This window comes from Mustela putorius, unplaced genomic scaffold (genome assembly GCF_011764305.1).
Source record: "Mustela putorius furo isolate JIRA1106 unplaced genomic scaffold, ASM1176430v1.1 tig00000596_pilon_pilon_pilon, whole genome shotgun sequence".
Lineage (NCBI taxonomy): Eukaryota > Metazoa > Chordata > Mammalia > Carnivora > Mustelidae > Mustela > Mustela putorius.
The window spans coordinates 11,410,468-11,428,581 of NW_025421428.1; the positions used below are offsets into that span (position 1 = coordinate 11,410,468).

At 57.2% G+C, this 18,114-nt stretch overlaps 1 protein-coding gene across 1 annotated transcript in view; it reads left to right on the plus strand.

Annotated features, from left to right (window-relative positions):
• The first annotated feature begins 1,629 nt into the window (after nt 1-1,629).
• Nucleotides 1,630-18,114, plus strand: part of ASS1 (argininosuccinate synthase 1) — a 52,589-nt gene continuing 36,104 nt past the window's right edge. The window contains exons 1-5 of the mRNA XM_004757114.3: nt 1,630-1,721; nt 6,649-6,710; nt 8,489-8,598; nt 10,512-10,580; nt 14,346-14,534. Of these exons, the coding sequence (XP_004757171.1) occupies nt 8,494-8,598; nt 10,512-10,580; nt 14,346-14,534 (363 nt within the window). The 5' untranslated portion in view covers nt 1,630-1,721; nt 6,649-6,710; nt 8,489-8,493. The remainder of the gene's footprint in view (nt 1,722-6,648; nt 6,711-8,488; nt 8,599-10,511; nt 10,581-14,345; nt 14,535-18,114) is intronic.

Sequence of the window (18,114 nt, forward strand, 5' to 3'; positions counted from 1 at the left end):
CATATAGGGTAGTTGTGAAGAGTAAGTGAAGGCAGGGAGATGAAAGAGTGCTTGGTGAGAACCACAAGGGTGTAGTTGTGTCCCAGATCGACACAGATGACCTTACTTCCTCTCCCACCCCCCTGCCCCCCACCCATCCATCCTAGACTGGCAGGGGTTCCTCACCCCACCCTCTTTCTAAGGTCTGGGTCATGGGGCTTCTCTCTGGGGCCACCACTGGCTTTAGGGACTTCGGGGGAGGGCCAGGCCTCACTGCCTCAGTTTCCCTCCCCACTCCCTCTGTAATAACTCCAAGGAGGTGGCCCCCCATGCACCCACACTCCCCCCAACTTTCTCAAAGGGCATCTCAAAGACCCAGAACAGAGTCACAGGATGGAGACAGGACTGTGGAAATGCTGCCCCTCCTCCCCGCCTCCGCTGGGGAGAGAAGCTGCCCAAGGCCGCAGGGGTGCGTTTTTGGCTCTTCCACACTTGCTTCCTGCTAGTGCAGAAGGCCAGCGGCTCAGGGAGGGGCTCAGGGGGCCAGCCGCCACCTGCCTCCTGGCCCCACCCAGCTCCTAGGGGGCTCCTTGCCACCTCAGCCACTTTTGGCGTTTGGGTGCCGGAGGCTCGGGGCGCCTACCTGCTATTTCGCTCAATTGTGGTTGCAGTGATGGGGGCTTTGGGGCCTCTAAACCAGGCTGGCCAACGTCTGAAACACAGAACCTTCTCAAGGCCAGGCTTGGGTAGCAGCTCCCGGTTTCTTTTTGCAAGCAAGAAACTTCACTTCTGTAAACCTCCATTGTGAACCCCTGCTGCCCAGTGGCAGTTGCCCGGTCTTCTATTCACTATTTACTGGGTGCCCCAGGGAGTTTGGTCAGTTGCCAGCCTCTGGGGAGACCGCCAAGAAGCAGCCCCGGACCGAGGCATGAATCCCCGACCTTCCAGGGTGCTCTCCCCCTCCCCCAGGCTCCCGCTCATGGGGGCTACCGTGGGGGGAAGGGAGGGCTTTCGACGTCTGCAGAAGGCCACCATGGGATAAGAGCGGACACGAAACTCACCGCACCGAAGGGACTTTAAAAAATTTTTTTTTAAAGATTTTGTTTATGTATTTGACAGAGAGACACAGCGAGAGCAGGAACACAAGTAGGGGGAGAGGGAGAGGGAGAAGCAGACTTCCCGCCAAGCACACAAGCCCCACGTGGGGCTCAATTCCAGGCCCCTGGGATCATGACCTGAGCCAAGAGCAGCCGCTTAACGACAGAGCCACCCAGGTGCCCCCATCTAAGGGACTTTAATTCCCACTCCCGCCGCGGAGCGGTGGCCAGTGTCTGGCAGGACGGCCGCGCTCACCCGCCAGCTGCGCGCGGTCCAGCCACCGCCGCGTCCGGAGGAGGCGTCTGCCCGGGGGCCGGGGCGAGAGGACCCGGGCCGAGCATCGCCCGAGCGCCCTCTGGAGCACCTGTGGCCGCGGGGGCGGGGCGGGGGCTGTGGCCCCCGGAGCGCGGGAGGGGGAGGGGCGGGCCAGGAGGGAGGGAGCGACCGGGCCCCGCCCACACCCGCAGGTGGCCGCAGACGCCGAGCGGCTCGCGGTCGGGGCCGGACCCGGGGGCGGGGCCTGTCGCGCGCGCTCTCCCACGTGTCCCCGGTCCCCCGCCCTGCCCCCGGCCCGGTGTTTATAATCTGGGATTCGCGACGCAACCGGCCCTGCTCCGCCGCCTGCCACCGCCGCCCGGGCCACGGTAAGGAGCCCCCGGCCGGAGACTCCCGCTCCCACCCCGCCGCCTGGGAGACACCCCGCCGCGGGTCCCGGCGACAGCGAGCGGAGGAGGCCGAGGGGACCGCGCTCCTGGCGCCCGCGCGGGCGGGAGCAGAGCGCGGCGCCGAGTGGCCGCGCGCCCCGGGCTGGCACCGGACGGGAGGGAAGGAGGCCAACGCCCCGGGCTTCTGCGGCTCAGACGCCCGGCGGCCGGATTCCTGGGGCCCTCGGGGATGGGGCCGAGGCGCGTGTCCGGGGACTCCGAGGGCGGCAGGTCGGGTTATTTGTCCCCTTTGCGGGCCGGGGTCCTTTCTGGAGTCCCCGTCTCTAATCCAGCTTCCTTTCTGCCGGAGCCCGCCAGATGGAGACCTTGGAGTCCGGAGGGTGTGGGGGGTCCCCACTCTCTCGCGCCCTCTCTGGCCACCCCCCGCGCGGTCTCTGCCTCCGCCTCTGTGCGCGAGAACCCGGAGTTCCAGCCCCACCTGGGCCCCCTGTCCCGGGGCTTGGGCGTATCGCCCCTCCCACAGCCCCGAGCCTCAGGTTACTCGGGGCAGCTGGGCTCCGGGACCGGGGCTGCGAGGCGCTGGAGTCGTCGGTGTGACTGCGCTCCCTCCCCGGCAGCGGTGGGCAGTCTCTGGCTCAGAAGGGGGATCAGCGATCACTGCCGGGTGGGGAGGGTGGCGGCGCCGGGTCGGGGCCGGCGCTGGGCTGGGGGCTGCGGGAGGGGCCGCTCCGCAGGAAACGTCCGCGGTCCGGGTTGCTGTTGTTTCTGGCATCTTGGGCGGCTGCGCCCCGCCAGGGAGGGAGAGTCCTTGTGAAATAGAGGAAACTCCTCTCCCAGCCCGCCGGGGCTCCTCCTGAGGAGGTCCCGTGACCCGGCCGCCTCAGTGTTCCTTGCTGCGCAGTGGGGGCGTCTCCTCCAGAGCATCGTGGTCTGGCTGCACGTTGCAGGCAGGAACAAACCTGTCCTTTCCGCGGGGATGGATCAAATAGACCCTGGGCTTTGATCCTTCCTTCCCAGACCACGGCTGGTGACAGGGCAGATTCTGGAGCCAGTAGACCCAAGCCGCGAAGGCAGGCACCAAAGGGGAGTCTTGGGTCAGCTGCCAGCTGCCTGAGCCTCAGTTTCTCCATCTGTCAGAGCTGGCACAGGCTCAGGGCTCAGGAAACAGACTGTGGGGCAGTCTCTGTAGACAGACTGAGAACGGTGCATGCGTCCATTTACTCATTAACGGTCTCCGCTTGTGCCATCATTGGGGGACATGGGACAGGAGACAAGCTCTCTGCCCTCCTACTGAAGGTTCGGGTGGGGAGGAAGACCAGGGAGACAGAAAGAGCCACAAAGAGATGGATGGACCCCGGGTTGGCTTCATCCTAAACTCCTTCCCCTCTTCCATCTGCCTCTCAGAGCCCAGGCAGGGGAGCCCAGGGGCGGGAAGGGGACCTGTCCCAGCTGGAGCCACCTGTGCACTGCTCTGAGAAGCAGAGCGCTCTGCTCAGTACAAGTTGACGGAATGATGAAGGCTGCCCTTGGAGCACCTGGAGCTGGGGCCAGGCACCCGGTGGGGCAGAGGAGGGAGGCCCCCACTCCGAATGATCAGGTCCCCAGAGTCCTCACATGCGCCACACCCATTGCGGGCCTGCTGGGGGGGGAGGGGGTTTGTGGCCAGGTGGCCGTGCTGGTAGCCGTTTCCCCTGGTTTAGGGCCCCAGGAACCTGACTCACAGAGGGGAGCCAGGCCAGACTCACCTGCTGCGCAAGCACTTTCCCATGCCCCGTTTCATCTTAGCTCCATGGGTCCTGGGAAGCCAGCCAGGCCAGCCAGCTGCCTTCACCAGAGCACAAAGCCCCTGAAGTGAGTGCCTTGCCCGTGGGCACCCTTGTGGAAAGAGAGAAACCAGCTCAGGGTCTGAGGCTCTGAGCTCTGCTGTAGCACTGTAGGCAGGGTTGACATTCTAGGCCCTGGCATGTTCTGTCGGGTGGTAGGCGCCCTCCCCAGACTTGTAGAATCAACAAATAAATGAATGCACTCTCTTTTCCTCTATGGGCTCCAAACTCTCTTGTGTGTCTCTTACCAGAGTCTAGTGAGATCTTCTTAGGCTCCCTACCACCCATCTCAGGGGCTTTTCACCAGAACCAGAGACTCCGCCTCCCCAACCAAGGCAGACCCTTTGAATGACCCTTAACCCTGGGTGGGAGATGTTTGCTGGAGTTTCACTGTCCTTGAGGGAGCCAGTGTTCCTGATTTGATTCTAAGTCCCTAGGAATCCGCGGCTGAGAGCCAGCTCAGTGTCTAGCCTAGGGCAAGCCCCTTGGCCTCAGCTTTCTCATCTGTCAGTTGGGAAGAAAATCCTTCCCCTGTCTTACCAAGGATGTGTCCAAGAGCTGAGCAGAACCTGTCTAACCTATGCGCAGGCTGAGACCCGGCAGCGGCACCTCCTGGTCACAGTGTGGAATTGCAGCCTAGGTCTTCAGACAGAAAAGGGGACCCCAAAGGGACAGAGGTAGCAGCCCTAGAATGAGGAAACCCCAAAGTCCGAGAGAATTCTTCTGGCCTCAGTGGAGCTAGGGTTTTAAGAAAATGTAACTAACCAAGCTCAGCTGAGTCAGAAGCCAGGGAGGGGTTCTGGAAATACGTTTGCCGGCCTGTAGGCCTGGCACACAGAAATGCACTGACTGGTGATGGCTCATTGAGGGTTTTGTTTTCTGGAAGACGACAGTGAGGGGGAGGCGATCTGTGGTCCCCTAGAGTCCCGACTGTATAGGGCACGGGCAGCAACGAACAGGCGTTCTGTCCCAGCCCTGCCTTCCCCTACCTTGTGGCCCCAGGAAGTTGCTTTACCTTTTCCAAGCCCCACGTGGTAGTAAAAGTCTCCTCCTCGAGTGTGGCCCTGAGCACAGTATCTCTCTTGTCCTCGTTCCTGCTTTGACATTTTAGAGCACAAGGGTTTCCACGGAACAGGGCGAGGGCCACGGCGGGCCTAGCACCACCTCCGGCAGGTGGCAGGGCAGCTCTGGCTGGGGCCACGGAGAATGTCGCCCGCCTTTGCAACTCGGGCTGGGCTGGCGGGCGTCTCAGGACGAGGCCGCCTTCTTCCTTCCTCCCAGGTGTCCCTCTTCTGGTAAAGGATGTCGGGGGGCACATGGGACTGCGTGCGTTCTTCCACTGTGCTCGGACCCCAGGGCCAAGGTCCCCGGTGCCCATGTATGCACCCAGCCTGGCAAGCAGACAGGCTCATCCTCAGGCAGGATGAGGGCACCCCTAGAATTCTAGGCTTTCAGGGGATTTACCTAACCTTCTCTTTCGAGGCAAGGAACTGACCTCTAGACCACAGCATCCAAGGCGTCGTTCTGAGTACCAGCCGCATGTCAGGTGTGGTCTGTGAGATGGTCCCTGTCCCTGTGGAGCTCACAGCTGTGGGGGCGGGGGGGTGCAGTCAGGCCCCCACGTGATGTGGGTTAGTATGGGCCGTGGACCAGGGCTCACAGGCAGAGCGGGGCAGGCACAGGCGGTCTGTCTCTCTCCATGGGGTTTCCTCTCCCTCACTCCAGTGCCCACCCTCTTGGCTCCAGGTGCCTCTAGGAGATGGCAGGGCAGGGACTTCTATTTTTTTTTTTTTTTTAAGATTTATTGATTGATTTGAGAAAGAGGAAGAAGAGTCAGAGGGAGAGGGAGGGAGACTCTCAAGCAGACTTCCCACTCAGCATGGAACCCCGTGTAGGGTGCAATCCCACGACCCTGAGATCCTGACCTGAGCCGAAATCAAGAGCCAGCCCTTAACCAGCAGAGCTACTCAGGTGCCCCCCAAAATATCTTTTAAAGCTATTATGAGAAATAGCCTGTTGCCTTACATTTTGCCTGTTCTGAAGATCTACATTTGTGTGTGGTATTCTTTTTTTAAGATTTTTATTTATTTATTTGACACACAGAGAGAGATCACAAGTAGGCAAAGAGGCAGGCAGAGAGAGAGGGGGAAGCAGGCTCCCTGCTGAGCAGAGAGCCCGATACAGGGCTCGATCCCAGGACCCTGAGATCATGACCTGAGCTGAAGGCAGCTGAGCCACCCAGGCACCCCTGTGTGTGGCATTCTTAAACATTTATCCACAGTAAACTGAAGTATTGCTAGGTTACATACACGAGTGACCTTCCCCATTTCTACTTCATACATTTGAAGTTAATATCACAGATTAAAATGAAAAACAAAAAAATTAGCTAACACTCTTTTGTTCATTTTGCTGCTAGTAAGAAAAATAAAGGTGATTAGACTCTAAGAACAGGGTGAATACTGGACCGGCATCCTCTCTCCCTGTCTTGAACCCGCCCCAGTCATGCCAGGGTGTCTGAGCCCCCTGTAGCTTCCCAGACCACATGTGCCCCCGTGGTTCCCTTCTCTGGCCCTTGTACCTTCCAGCAGGGGCTCACGGGGCCCAGCCACTCTGGGTTCGAGTCCTGGTTCTGCCACAGGACCCGCCAAGCAAGGCCTCAGCCCGGTTCCTTAACCTGAGCCTCAGTTTCCCAGTCTCTAAAACAGAGATGACTCGAAGGGAAAGGCTCAGCCCATGATGGATAGGTTCCTCATGTTGAGCGTGGTGACGGTTTTGCATTAAATCCGAGATTCTCAGTAAATGCAGTTTCTTGTATCTCCGTTATTCCTGAGTGGAGCTGTTCGGAAGACATGCCGCAGGATACACGCCCCTCACCCCCAGCACCGTGGCACAAGCGCACGGAGCTGGGAGCACTAGTACCTTCCAGGGCCAGGAGGCTGGGTGGGTGGCTCCTGGGCTTCCCCACATCTCCCCCATCAACAGGGCTGCTCAAGGGGAATCCAGCAGCAGGAGAAGCCAGGGTCAAGGCCTCGGCTTCCCCTGGACTGCTGCTCCAGGCAGCTGAACAGTTTTTGCTTTTGCAGAGTGGTTCACGGAGCTGCGAAGTCAGATTCCAGAAGCCGGGAACCCACATCTCCAATCCAAGGTGATTTCCTGGTCCTTCCTGCCTCCCTTCCCATTCCTTCCCTCCCTCCCTCATGGCTGCAGTTGCCACGGGCACCCTTTCCTGGCCCCAGGGTCAGGGTCTGCTGAGTCACCAGCAAACTGGTGGCTGGGGCCAGGGCCTGGCAGGTGGTCGGATGCCCACTGGAGGCAAAAGTTGTGAACATGCATCAGAAACAGCACCCCCCCCCAACTCACTGTTCCCTTCTGTGTCCAAAGGGCTGCAGGGTATGTGAGCCCTGGCGCCGGCAGGTGGGTGAGCCAGTGAGTTGTGTCTGCACAGGGGACAGGGGACGTGTGTTCTGGTCACGTTGGGCTCTGTCCACGCTCTGCTGCGCAGGGTTGAGTGACAGGGACAGCACCTCTCGGGACCTCCAGGCACAGGGGAGGTTTTCGGTATGTGGGAGCCTGCATCTTTGCGATTGTCATGGTGGGGTGCCCCCTTCTGGGCTCCACGGGTCTGTGGAGGGGTATCCACAGCTTTTCCCAAGAGTATCTAATGAGGACCCTGCCCTTGGTCAGGCTCCAGGGTCAACGCCGTCACCAGACACAGGCATCTTCCCTGTAATGTAGGAGGCTGGGACCAGACGGGCTCTTTCTACATCCAGGCCTGCTGCCTGCTGACCATCTGATGTCAAGCTCATGACTCTCCACCTCTGTGACCCTTGATTTCCTCTTTAGCAAAAGGGCATAGTACCGGCATCTGCTCTCAGGGCCCTGGGGAGAAGGCCTGGGGAGGTAGGGCGAGCCCCAACACAGCCCAGGGGTTTGGGGAGAGGCTTCTAGAAGAAGGAACAGCAGCTGCAAAAGCAAGAAGACAGGAGCCCTTGATGCCTCGGGGTAGCTGAGGAGATGGCTAGGGCGGGACACTCCTGTCCCTGCGGCAGAGGGACAGGTCTGTGATCTGCCCCTCCAGGAAGGCCCTCCCTCTGCCTGTCTCCTTCTCGGGGGCTTGGTGTCTGCATCTGCGTCCCGGAGCATCAGGTCCCTCAGGAGCTCGAGGTCTCTTGTTCTCCCTCCCAGAGGTGCTTGCGTTTGAAGAGAGTCTAAGATCCCAGGGCAGGAGGGTTCACTGGGGCCCCCGTTTGGAGGAAGCGCGGAGGCAGGAGCTCTGCGCCCCAGCGTCCCGGTCTGCCTGCAGCTGGGAGGCAGCACCACATGCTGGGAAGGGCCCTGGCACGTGCTCTGGGGCCCGGAGCCGGCTGCTCACCTGTCTGAGCCCCAGTCTCTGTCTCCCCAGGGGCTGTGTCAGCAGCTACTCCATGGGGTCATGGTGGGGGTGCAGGGCGAGCTTTGGGAGGCCCTCAGAGCCACGCCTAGTGCTCTCCAAGTGACCCCACCCATGTCTCCCAAGCTTCATGGCCTGGTCCCAACAGCTCAGCCTTCTCTAGCTGGTGGGGGAGTGGCTCTAAGACGTGCTTCCCACCACCCCCCAGGGGCCCCCCCATCCCGACAGCCGCAAGCTGCTGTCAGTATTCCCCAGACCCTGCCTGTGTGTGACTGCGCATGCAGGGGGAGGGTCAGTTCACCAGGGGTAGGGGTGGAGAGGGTGAGGCTTTGGGAAGGAACAGCTCCTGGGCTGTCCTTGATGACAGGTGAACATCTTGTTCCCGAGCCCCCAGCGAGAGCGGGGGATGCCGGAGGGTGCTGGAGGACGAGGCTGCCCAAGGCCAAGGGTCGGGAGGGGGAGCTGTTTGCAGGGGCTGACGGGTCCGGATGGGTTGGCTCTGCGTCACTGTCCTTCCTCAAACCCCCTGCCAGACAAGATGTCCAGCAAAGGCTCCGTGGTTCTGGCCTACAGTGGCGGCCTGGACACCTCCTGCATTCTCGTGTGGCTGAAGGAACAAGGCTATGATGTCATCGCCTACCTGGTAAGGAGGTGCTCAGTGTGTCTTTCTCCCCACTTGTCCTGCTCCCCATCACTCGCCTGACCTCTCCCTAAGCCTGCCCTGAGCTGTAGGCACGTACTTGTGGTTCTCCCTCCCTTTCTTCCTTCATAAAACGAACATCTGTGGTGTCCCCCAGGTCTGGGATGCCCTGCAGAGCATGAGGGAGGCCAGCTTTCTGTGGGCAACCAGAGTGGGGAACGGCGGGAAAGAGCTTGGCGGTGTGACTTGGCCAGCCTGCCTGCAAGGGACCATGGGCCTGCTGAAGGCCATGGAAAGCACACCCTCCCCATTTCCAGAAGTCCCTTGTCAGCCCCAGTAATTCTGCAAAGTTTACAGAACCCTGCAGTGGCTGAACTGGCAGTGCCCTTGAAGACCACCTAGTTCTAGGGGCAGACAGGTCCCAGGCTGTCTGGTTATGTGTGATGCCACTCCCCTGTGCTGGGTCCAGCAGGCATCCCTGGTCAAGCTGGCTCTGTTTCTAATGAACTAGACTGGAGGTAGCTTCTGAATCCTCCATGTACTCAGGACCCTTGAGTGCAAATTCTTGAAGTCTAACACACACCAATTTAAGCAAAATCAACAAAATGGAAAAAAAAAAGTTTTTTGGCTCATGTGACAGAAATCTGGGCTTTGACAGCTTCAGGCAAGGCTGGATCCAGGTGCATATCCAGATCTGTCTCCACCTCTATTGGGCTTCATTCCTGGCCTCTCCACAGGGCAGGCAAGGCTCCCGTCATTGTAACCTGGCTCTCCCAGGGAAAGGAGAGCCTCCTGCAGAGGCCCTGATGGGAGAGCCCAGGGGTATTTTCACTGCTGGAGCTGCTGCCCGCCACGCATTGATTTCCATGGCTGTGTCATGAAGGGTTCTGATTGTGTGGGCTTGGATCCTGGGCCTGTCCCAACAGTGAGCAGGAGACCTGATTTGTTCCCCTCCCTTCTTATGGCAAGAGGGCTCAGAAGAGAGGTTTCTGTTCCCAGAGGAAAGGAAAATGGTGCTCTCCAGAGACAAAAATTCAGCTGTTGCCAGGAATGACTGGTCTGCAGTTAAAGTCAATACCACCTAACAGTGCCCAGTCCCCTTGTCCCATGGGTCGGGGAGAGTGAGGCCCAGGAGGGGAAGTGCCTCGCTCCCAGCCCCCTGGCGAGTGAGAGTCACCACTTTGGGAGCACGGGAGGACCCCAGGGTGTGCTGGTCTTGCTGATAGCAGCACAGTGGGGCGGTCCAGAAGCCTGGCTACTGCAAAATAGATTTAAAAGCTGAGTGCCCTCAGAAAGCACATGCACCTGGGTTCTGGAAAGATTCCAGAGTCTGGCGAGCAGAATGCAGGGTCAAAACCCGGGCAGCAGGCCAGAGTGCAGCCAGCAGAAACCACGCTGGTGTCTGAAGAGGGGACTGTCACAGAAGTTGGAGTCCAACAGCAGAGATGGCCTCCCACCTGCCCACATGCCTTGGGATGGTCTAGTCACAGTGCTCGGCGGCAGAAGTCCCCCCGGGGTTGCGCACTTTCTGACACAGCGGCCTCAGTACTGGCTCTGGGGGAGTTTTCAGGATGAGATAGACGGACTTAAGGGAAGCCTGAGACCTTTAAGGCAGTGACAGCAATTTCTGAGTCCTGGCAGCCTAGTGTGCAGGGCCAGGGCCACCTAGCGCTCTGACCCACGGGAACTGCTTCCCAGCACGTCCAGAGAGGGACAAGTGTCACCTAGAAGCATTCCAGCTTCTCCGGACCCTGCTCTGTGCCTTTCTCCTTCTTACTGTGACCTTGGCCCCTCGAGTGGAAAGTACCTCCTTTTGAGGGGTGCTGGAGACCGCACTTGCCCAGGGCGGCTGCTGTTCCCCCCCACTCTTCTTTATGCCGCTGGGCTGATGGTGCCTCTCTGCTTCTGCTTCTCAGGCCAACATCGGCCAGAAGGAAGACTTCGAAGAAGCCAGGAAGAAGGCACTGAAGCTCGGGGCCAAAAAGGTACCAAGTGGAGGCAGGATTCAGGGCTGGGAGTGGGGTTCTGACATGTGGGGGCAGCAGGGGCAATGCTGTCCCAGAGTTCCTTGTTGTCCGCTTCCCTGCTCTTTTCAGGCATGTGGGCGCCGCCATCTCCCTGACTTCCCTAGTCACTGTTCTCTGCCCCACCACCTCCTTGTCCCACCTGCTCACCTATTTCCTTTTCCACATCCGTCCATCCACCTGCCCATCCCTGTTACCCTCATCCACTCACTCATCCGTCCACCCACCCAACCATCATCCATCCATCGTTCCATCCAACCATCATCCATCCATCCAACCATCATCCATCCGCACATCCATGCATCCATTCATCCGACCATCCACCCACCATCCATCCATCCATCCATCCATCCATGCATCCATCCACCCATCCATCCATCCAACCATCATCCATGCATCCATCCATCCATCCAACCATCATCCATCCGCACATCCATGCATCCATCCATCTGACCATCCACCCACCCACCCACCCATCCATCCATCCATCCATCCACCCATCCATCCATCCATCCATCCATCCATCAATCTATCCATCCATCCATCCATCCAACCATCCATCCATCCAACCATCATCCATACATACATCCATGCATCCATCCACCCATCCTTTCATCCGTCCTTCATCTACCTACCTGCCCATTCCTCTTTGATCTCTGTCCCTCCTTCCATCCACTCTGCAGAATCAGAAAGTTCTAGTTGAGTTCAGTGCATTGGCTGAGCATCTTATCATGGGGCGGGCAGGTCCTCTGCTGGGTACAGAGCCCAGATGGTGAACAGAGCCAACAAGGTTCACCATATAGGCTCACAGCATGAAGTCTGAGCTGCTCCCATGGGGATGTCCCCAGCACCCTCGAAGGGGACCTAACAGGGGTGGTGTGAAAGGCCATCAGCCCACCTGCTTGGCCAGAACTGGTTCCCTGTGTAGGGTACGTCTGTGGGGTTCTTGGAACCTGAAAAGAAGACTGGCACATAGTAGGAGCTCAATTAGTACCTTAAAATGAATGAATGAGTCCCGCATGTGCCTAACACTGGATATCCCTCCCTGGTCAAGAGTCCCCTGAGTCTCAGAGAGAAGAATTGTCTGAGCAAGAGATCAGAAAGTGCAGGAAGAACGTGTGAATGTTGAACATGAGCTGGGCTTTCACATAAGCTGGGCTTTCATGTAAAGATTCGGCCTTCGTACATTACCTTAGATCAGTAATCCTTAACTTTGTGCCCTCAGGGGCTCCCATATACTTTCTTTTTTTTTTTTTAAGATTTTATTTATTTATTTGACAGACAGAGATCATAAGTAGGCAGAGAGGCAGGCAGAGAGAGATGGGGAAGTAGGCTCCCTGCTAAGCAGAGAGCCTGATGCGGGGCTCCATCCCAAGACCCTGAGACCATGATCTGAGCTGAAGGCAGAGGCTTTAACCCACTGAGCCATGCCCCAATATTAACCCATTTTTAAAAGAAAAACATTAAACACCTTATAGGTTAATGTAAGTGACATTTTTACCTCAGAAAAGTAACTATTCCCAAAACAAGAGTTTTTTGTAAAAGTAGCATTGTGTTACATTTTTATAAACCCCTTTAATGTCTGGTTTCACAGAAGACAGGTGGATTCCCATAGCCCTGTCGCCATTCATTTTGTGATGTGTTGTTTTGGTTTGTGTCAGGAAAAAATATGGCCTCATGAATGTAACAACTGGAAGAGAGAGGAGTATTTTATTTTTTTAAAGATTTTTCAAGAGAGGGAGCATGGGTGTGTGAGTAGGGGGGGAGGGGAAGAGGGAGAGGGAGAGAGAGAATCCCAAGCAGACTCCTCATTGAGCACAGAGCCCAACGTGGGGCTCGATCCCAGGACCCTGATCTCATGACGTGAGTCGAAATCGTAAGTCAGACACTCAACCAACTGAGCCACTCAGGCACCCCAAGAGAGGAATATTTTAAAATCCTTTTCAGAGAGTTGGAGATATCCTTGAATACCACATCAAAAGTCAACAAGGGGTAGTTTCTTAAAGATCAGTGCAACAGGGAAACTGAAACCCCACAATGAACATTTCATGCATTAAAATCCACTGGTCCATCTTGCCCTGCAGATGGATTTTTTTTCACCATGTGAGATGGTGCGACATCATGCGTTGGTCCTTTAGAAAACTATTATCTCATTGAGTTAGGCAGCTCTCCCAAAATTCGGTATGTTTCATGATAAAATATCAAAATATCACATTTGTCAGTCTTGCCATTACTCAGAAATATGAGAAAGCTGTCAGATGCAAGTTGCCCATAATTCTAATTTTAACTGGAAAGCCCGAATTTTATCATTGGCAACAAATACTCAGTTTTCTTCATTTTTGTGAAACTGTTGGCCAGACGCTCAAGTCTGAAGCACCATAATTTGTCTATCATTCTTTCCAGTAAAAACAATGTTCTATGAAAAAAAAAAAGTGGCTAGTTGAGCTTGTAACTCACTTTGGAATGCAACAGAAGTGTTTTGTGTGTATTTCACCTTCTGTGCTCGAGATTCGACAAAAGTCATAATTTTTTACGGCTTCAAGACAGATCTCAAGTGAAATATTCATTGTGGAGTGGAGGCCTTGGGAACGCAGTGACCGTGTCTCTGCCCTGATTTATGTTTTGAGTAGCCATCGTTGCTTTTGCAAATTCAGGGTGAATGTCAACCTGGTGAAAAAGGAAAATAACACCTTAGGATCACTCTAAAAAGTCTTTTTGATTTTTTTTTAAAGATTTTATTTATTTGACAGACAGAGATCACAAGCAGGCAGAGGCAGACAGAGAGAGAGGAGAGAGCAGGCTCCCCACTGAGCAGAGAGCCCGATTCGGGGCTCGATCCCAGGACCCTGGGATCATGACCTGAGGCAGAGGCTTTAACCCACTGAGCCACCCAGGCACCCCTAAAAAGTCTTTTTGCTCCATCTCCCTGAAAGGGTCTTGAGATGTCCAAGGTCTACGTTTTGAGAGCCATTCCTCTAGATTAGGGCTTCTCAATCTTGGCACTATTGGTGTGTGTGGCTGGCTGTCCTGAGCAACGTGGGATGTTTATTAGCATCCTGGCCTTCACCCATGAGGCACCAGAAGCCCTTTCCCCCAGCCCATCTGCTGTGACAACCAAAAATATCTCCAGATGGTTTCTGGGGAACACTTCCCCTGGGGGATAGAATCATCCCTGGCTTAGAGCTTTTGTGGATAACTCTCTACTCTGGACTGCTCTAGGTCTTAGGCGACAACAGGTTCCATCTGGGGCCCAGAATGCTGTGCTGGGAGGGACTTAAGAATCACATCCAGGGGCACCTGGGTGGCTCCGTTGTTAAGTGCCTGCCTTCAGCTCAGGTCATGATCCCAGGCTTGTGGGGTGGAGCCCTGCATTGGGCTCCCTGCTCAGTGGGAAGCCTGCTTCTCCCTCTCCCACTCCCCCTGCTTGTATCCCTCTCTCATTGTCTGTCTCTCTCTGCCTGTCAAATAAATTAAAAAAAAAAAAAAAAAACACCCATATCCAGTTTCAGCTAGATGGAAATTAGGATTGATTAGTGATGTCTGCAATGAGTGCACGAAGGGAGTAATAGCACTGTATGCTAGGATTGATTGATGATGTCTACTACAGATACAGAAGGAATAATGGAGGTACCTCTTGCCAGGCATTAGGGAGGCCCCTGGGGCTCTGTCTTCTGGCTGGCCTCCATCCTTGCCAAGCCTCCCTCCCATGGGCTGCTCTCCCCGCAGGTGTTCATCGAGGATGTCAGCAAGGAGTTTGTGGAGGAGTTCATCTGGCCCGCCATCCAGTCCAGTGCGCTGTACGAGGACCGCTACCTCCTGGGCACTTCGCTCGCCAGGCCCTGCATCGCCCGCAAACAAGTGGAGATCGCCCAGCGGGAGGGAGCCAAGTATGTGTCTCACGGCGCCACAGGAAAGGTGAGGCAGCGGATGCAGGGGAGGAGGGGCAGGGTGAACCTGCTAACGGGACTCAGGCAGCCAGGGTGGTCAACGGTCCTTGAGCAGTCGCACATTTTGCCAGCCCCCCACTGTCCCCCACACCCCCGAGAGGCAGGCATGATGGCCGGCAGGGTCTGAGCAGGAGGACCAGGATACGTAGGGGTGGGTATTGGGAGTGGAAGCGGCTGAGCTGTGGGTTCCGTGGGCGGGCTCTGCCAACAGTGGGAGCAGTTTGCAGACTCCACATGGAGGCTCAGGGACATCCCCCACCCGCCCAGGTCACACAGCACAGGTTGCCACACGATGGTAGTGGAAAAGGTTGGAAACCCGCGTTAGCAAAGAGGGGGTGATCCCAGCTGTGTGGTCCTTGGGGAGGCCCTTCCCCTCCCCCAGCCTCGGATTCTTCATTTGCAAAACGGGGGTGGATTGGGGAGGGGCAGGGGGCTTCCTGGTCTTAATTTGCACTGAGGGCTCCATCCCAGCACCGCACCCTGGGCGGCTCCAGCCATGGAAATGGATTGTCTCTCTGGGCTCTGGGGCCTGGGTGTGGGCAGGGCCGCACTCCCGCTGAGGGGGCTAGGAAGGCGTCATTCCGGGCCTCTCCAGACTTCTATAGCGATGGCTGCGCCCTTGTAGACACAACGCTGATGTTCTCCAGGCACATGGCTGTCTTCTCCCCGTGCATTGTCCCTCCTCCGCCCTGCAGGCATGTGTAGTTCTGTGGTTCCTTTTATAAGAACCCCAGTCATATGGGGATTAGCCCCCACCCTAGTGACTTCAACCTAACTCCATCACCTCTGTAAAGACCCTATTTCCAAATAAGGCCACATCCTCGGGTACTGGGAGCTGAAGCTTCAACTTCTCTTCTGCGGGGGGGGGCACAACTCACCTGTGGTGCACCCCCGACTTCCAGGCCCCACGTGGACAGTGCAGACTGAGACAGAGCCCTGTGGGGCACCAGGCAGGAGAGCCCTCAGCGCCCTATCCCACAGGGGGCCGTGCTCCGGAAACAAGAGTCCAGTGTTGGCAACTCTTGGGCAATGTTACTCTGAAGATTGTAGTTTTGGGCTCTCAACATCACTGGACACCAAGCCAATAGCCCAGGCCAGGACTTGGCTCCCTAACAACCTCACCATCAGTAGACTGCACACGCCCCAGGGACGGGGAGCTCACTACATTACCGGCCCCCTCGTGCTAACCTGACCCAGGCTCTGGCTCTCTGGGATTTAAAGGCACTTGCAGCCTCAATTAGGACTGAGGACATGCGACTGCAGAGTAGCCTTGCAAACAAGGGTGACCCCGGTTCGTGTCTCTGAGAGCTCATGTGTTCATTCATTCGTTGGGCCGTAGGTCAGCAAGCTTCTGCTGGGCCTCTAGAAAGGGCTGGGCATGGGCTGGGTCTGGCAACGGTGTGGAGCTCTTGAGCTCCCCCTGCCCTCAAGGGGAGGAGAGGGGATGCGTGATAAGGCGGCTGCCAGAGCAGCGGGCAGGGGAGGGAGGGCTGATTATAGACATTGGCCTTGCAGGATGAGAAGGGTGTGCCCGGCAGAGGGATCCGTCTGTGCAAAGGCTTGGAGCCAGGAGCCTTGAACTACGGCCTCCCTGGGAGCATGGAACCAGAGCCGGCTCCATCAGGGCTGGCTTCATGTTGAGGGCCTACAATTTGGAGCACAGGGGGGCCCCAGGCCAGATGGGGGGCACCCAGTGATTTCCCCAGTGGGGTGTTTGGGATTGTTCTGGACTCAAATGGTGGGCTTCTATGGAAGAAGGGAACTGGCAGGTTTCTCACCCAGACCCGTGGCCCTAGCGCTCACCAACAGCCTAGTCGTGAGCACCTTTGGAGCAGGAGGCCAGAGCCAGGCTGTTTGGACAGGGATGTGCATGTCGCCTTCCACTGAGAGCTGTAGGGCAGGGTGGAGCGGAGCCCAGAGGTCCAGGACTCAGGGCTTAGGGCCCATGCAGTTGTGTTCAGATCCCGGGTTCCCTGCTTTTGGGCTGTGTGACTTCACCCCCATGAGCCTTCATTTCCTTGTCTGTAAAATGGGAGCAAGTGGAACTAGCTCATGGGGCAGTTTGGGAGCGATGAGCAGGATAACTGCAAAAGCGCTCAGCACAGGGCTGGCGTGCAGGGACCGCTCGGTTCACTCGGGACCGGAGGGGACTGCCTCACTCGTCTGAGGGTCAGACCTGTACTGGGGGCTCCAGTACAGAGAGGAAAGTCAGGGAGAACAGAAGTCAGTGCGGAATAAAGAAGTTTCCCAGCCATCTCATTTGCGCATATTGAAGTGGGCTGAGCAGTGAGCACCCTGTTCCTGGAGATGTTTAAGCGGAGGCCAGATCAGGATTCTGGAAGGGCTTGTGCCCGGAGAGGGTCCCTCCAGTGGTAGCCCCAGGACTGAGAATGGGTGGCATTCAGGGCTGGTGGAGTGAATGTGCATGTGGTGGGTCTGGCCCTGGTTTGGGAGATTCAAGGGTCTTGGGAGACACACACCCCCTACCCTAGCCTCCGCAAAGCTGCCAGTAGCCACCTGCTGCTGTGTGCGCTTCTCAGTTTGACCACAGGAGGGCACCAGAGGCTTGGCTTTGAGGCCTTGGGTTGGGTTGCTGACTGGAGAAAAGCCGCTGGAAAGGCCATCACCCCCAGGATCCTAGGGTCCTACTGGGGGTCCGCAGGACTCGGGTTCCGAAAAGAACACCCCCTCCAGACGTTCTTTGGCCTCCAAGACTAGATGTTGGAAGGCCTTGGGAGGGGAGTGCTACCCTGGATCTCTATCTCCCCTGGGATTATTGGGTAAGACCTACTGCTGTGCCTTAGTTTCCCGTATTTACAGAAGCAGGGAGAGCCACCCCCCCCCCAAAGTCTCTGGAGACAATTTCCTAGAACTGAGGGGTGTAAATAGGGAGAGCCAGGCAGGCCCGGGGTGGGGTCCAGAGAAATGCCAAGTTTGCGGCAGGAAGTTAGGGAGCAGAGGAGCCGGTGGCCTGCCGTAGCTTATGGCCTGGTGGCTGGGGGCCAGTGTCTGTGACTTTACATTCTGGGGGGGGGGCTTGTGGCCCCGGGTGGAAGAACCGAGGCCGGGGGGTCAGGCTGGCAAGCCCAGAGAGACACCAGAGGACCCTTGGCAGTTTTTGGCAAGGGGGTCCCAGTGCAGAAAAAGCTGGAGCATTAGCAGACGGCCGGGGCTCCCCCCACAGGTGGAGATGCTGGCGTGGCCAGTTCTGAGGCTGTGGCCATGTGGAAACTCAGCCCCCAACCTGCCCCAGCTCCTGAGTCGCTGATGGAGGAAACCAGGGCCTCGGGAGCCCCCGTCCAACCTCCCAGAAGTCGCATTCACGTGTGTGTTCATTCTCCCCGAGGATTTATCCAGCACTGGCCCTCCTCCATGCATGGGCTCTGGGAGGCACCCAGGAACTTAGGAGCCCTAACCCAGCAGGGGGTTGAACCACAGGGGAACAAGAGTTAGCCAGTGACACCAAGGGGGAAGGGCACCCCAGGCCACAGGAACAGCCCTTGCAAAGGCCTGGAGGTGGGAGGCAGCATCCCTCCCAGGGCCCACCT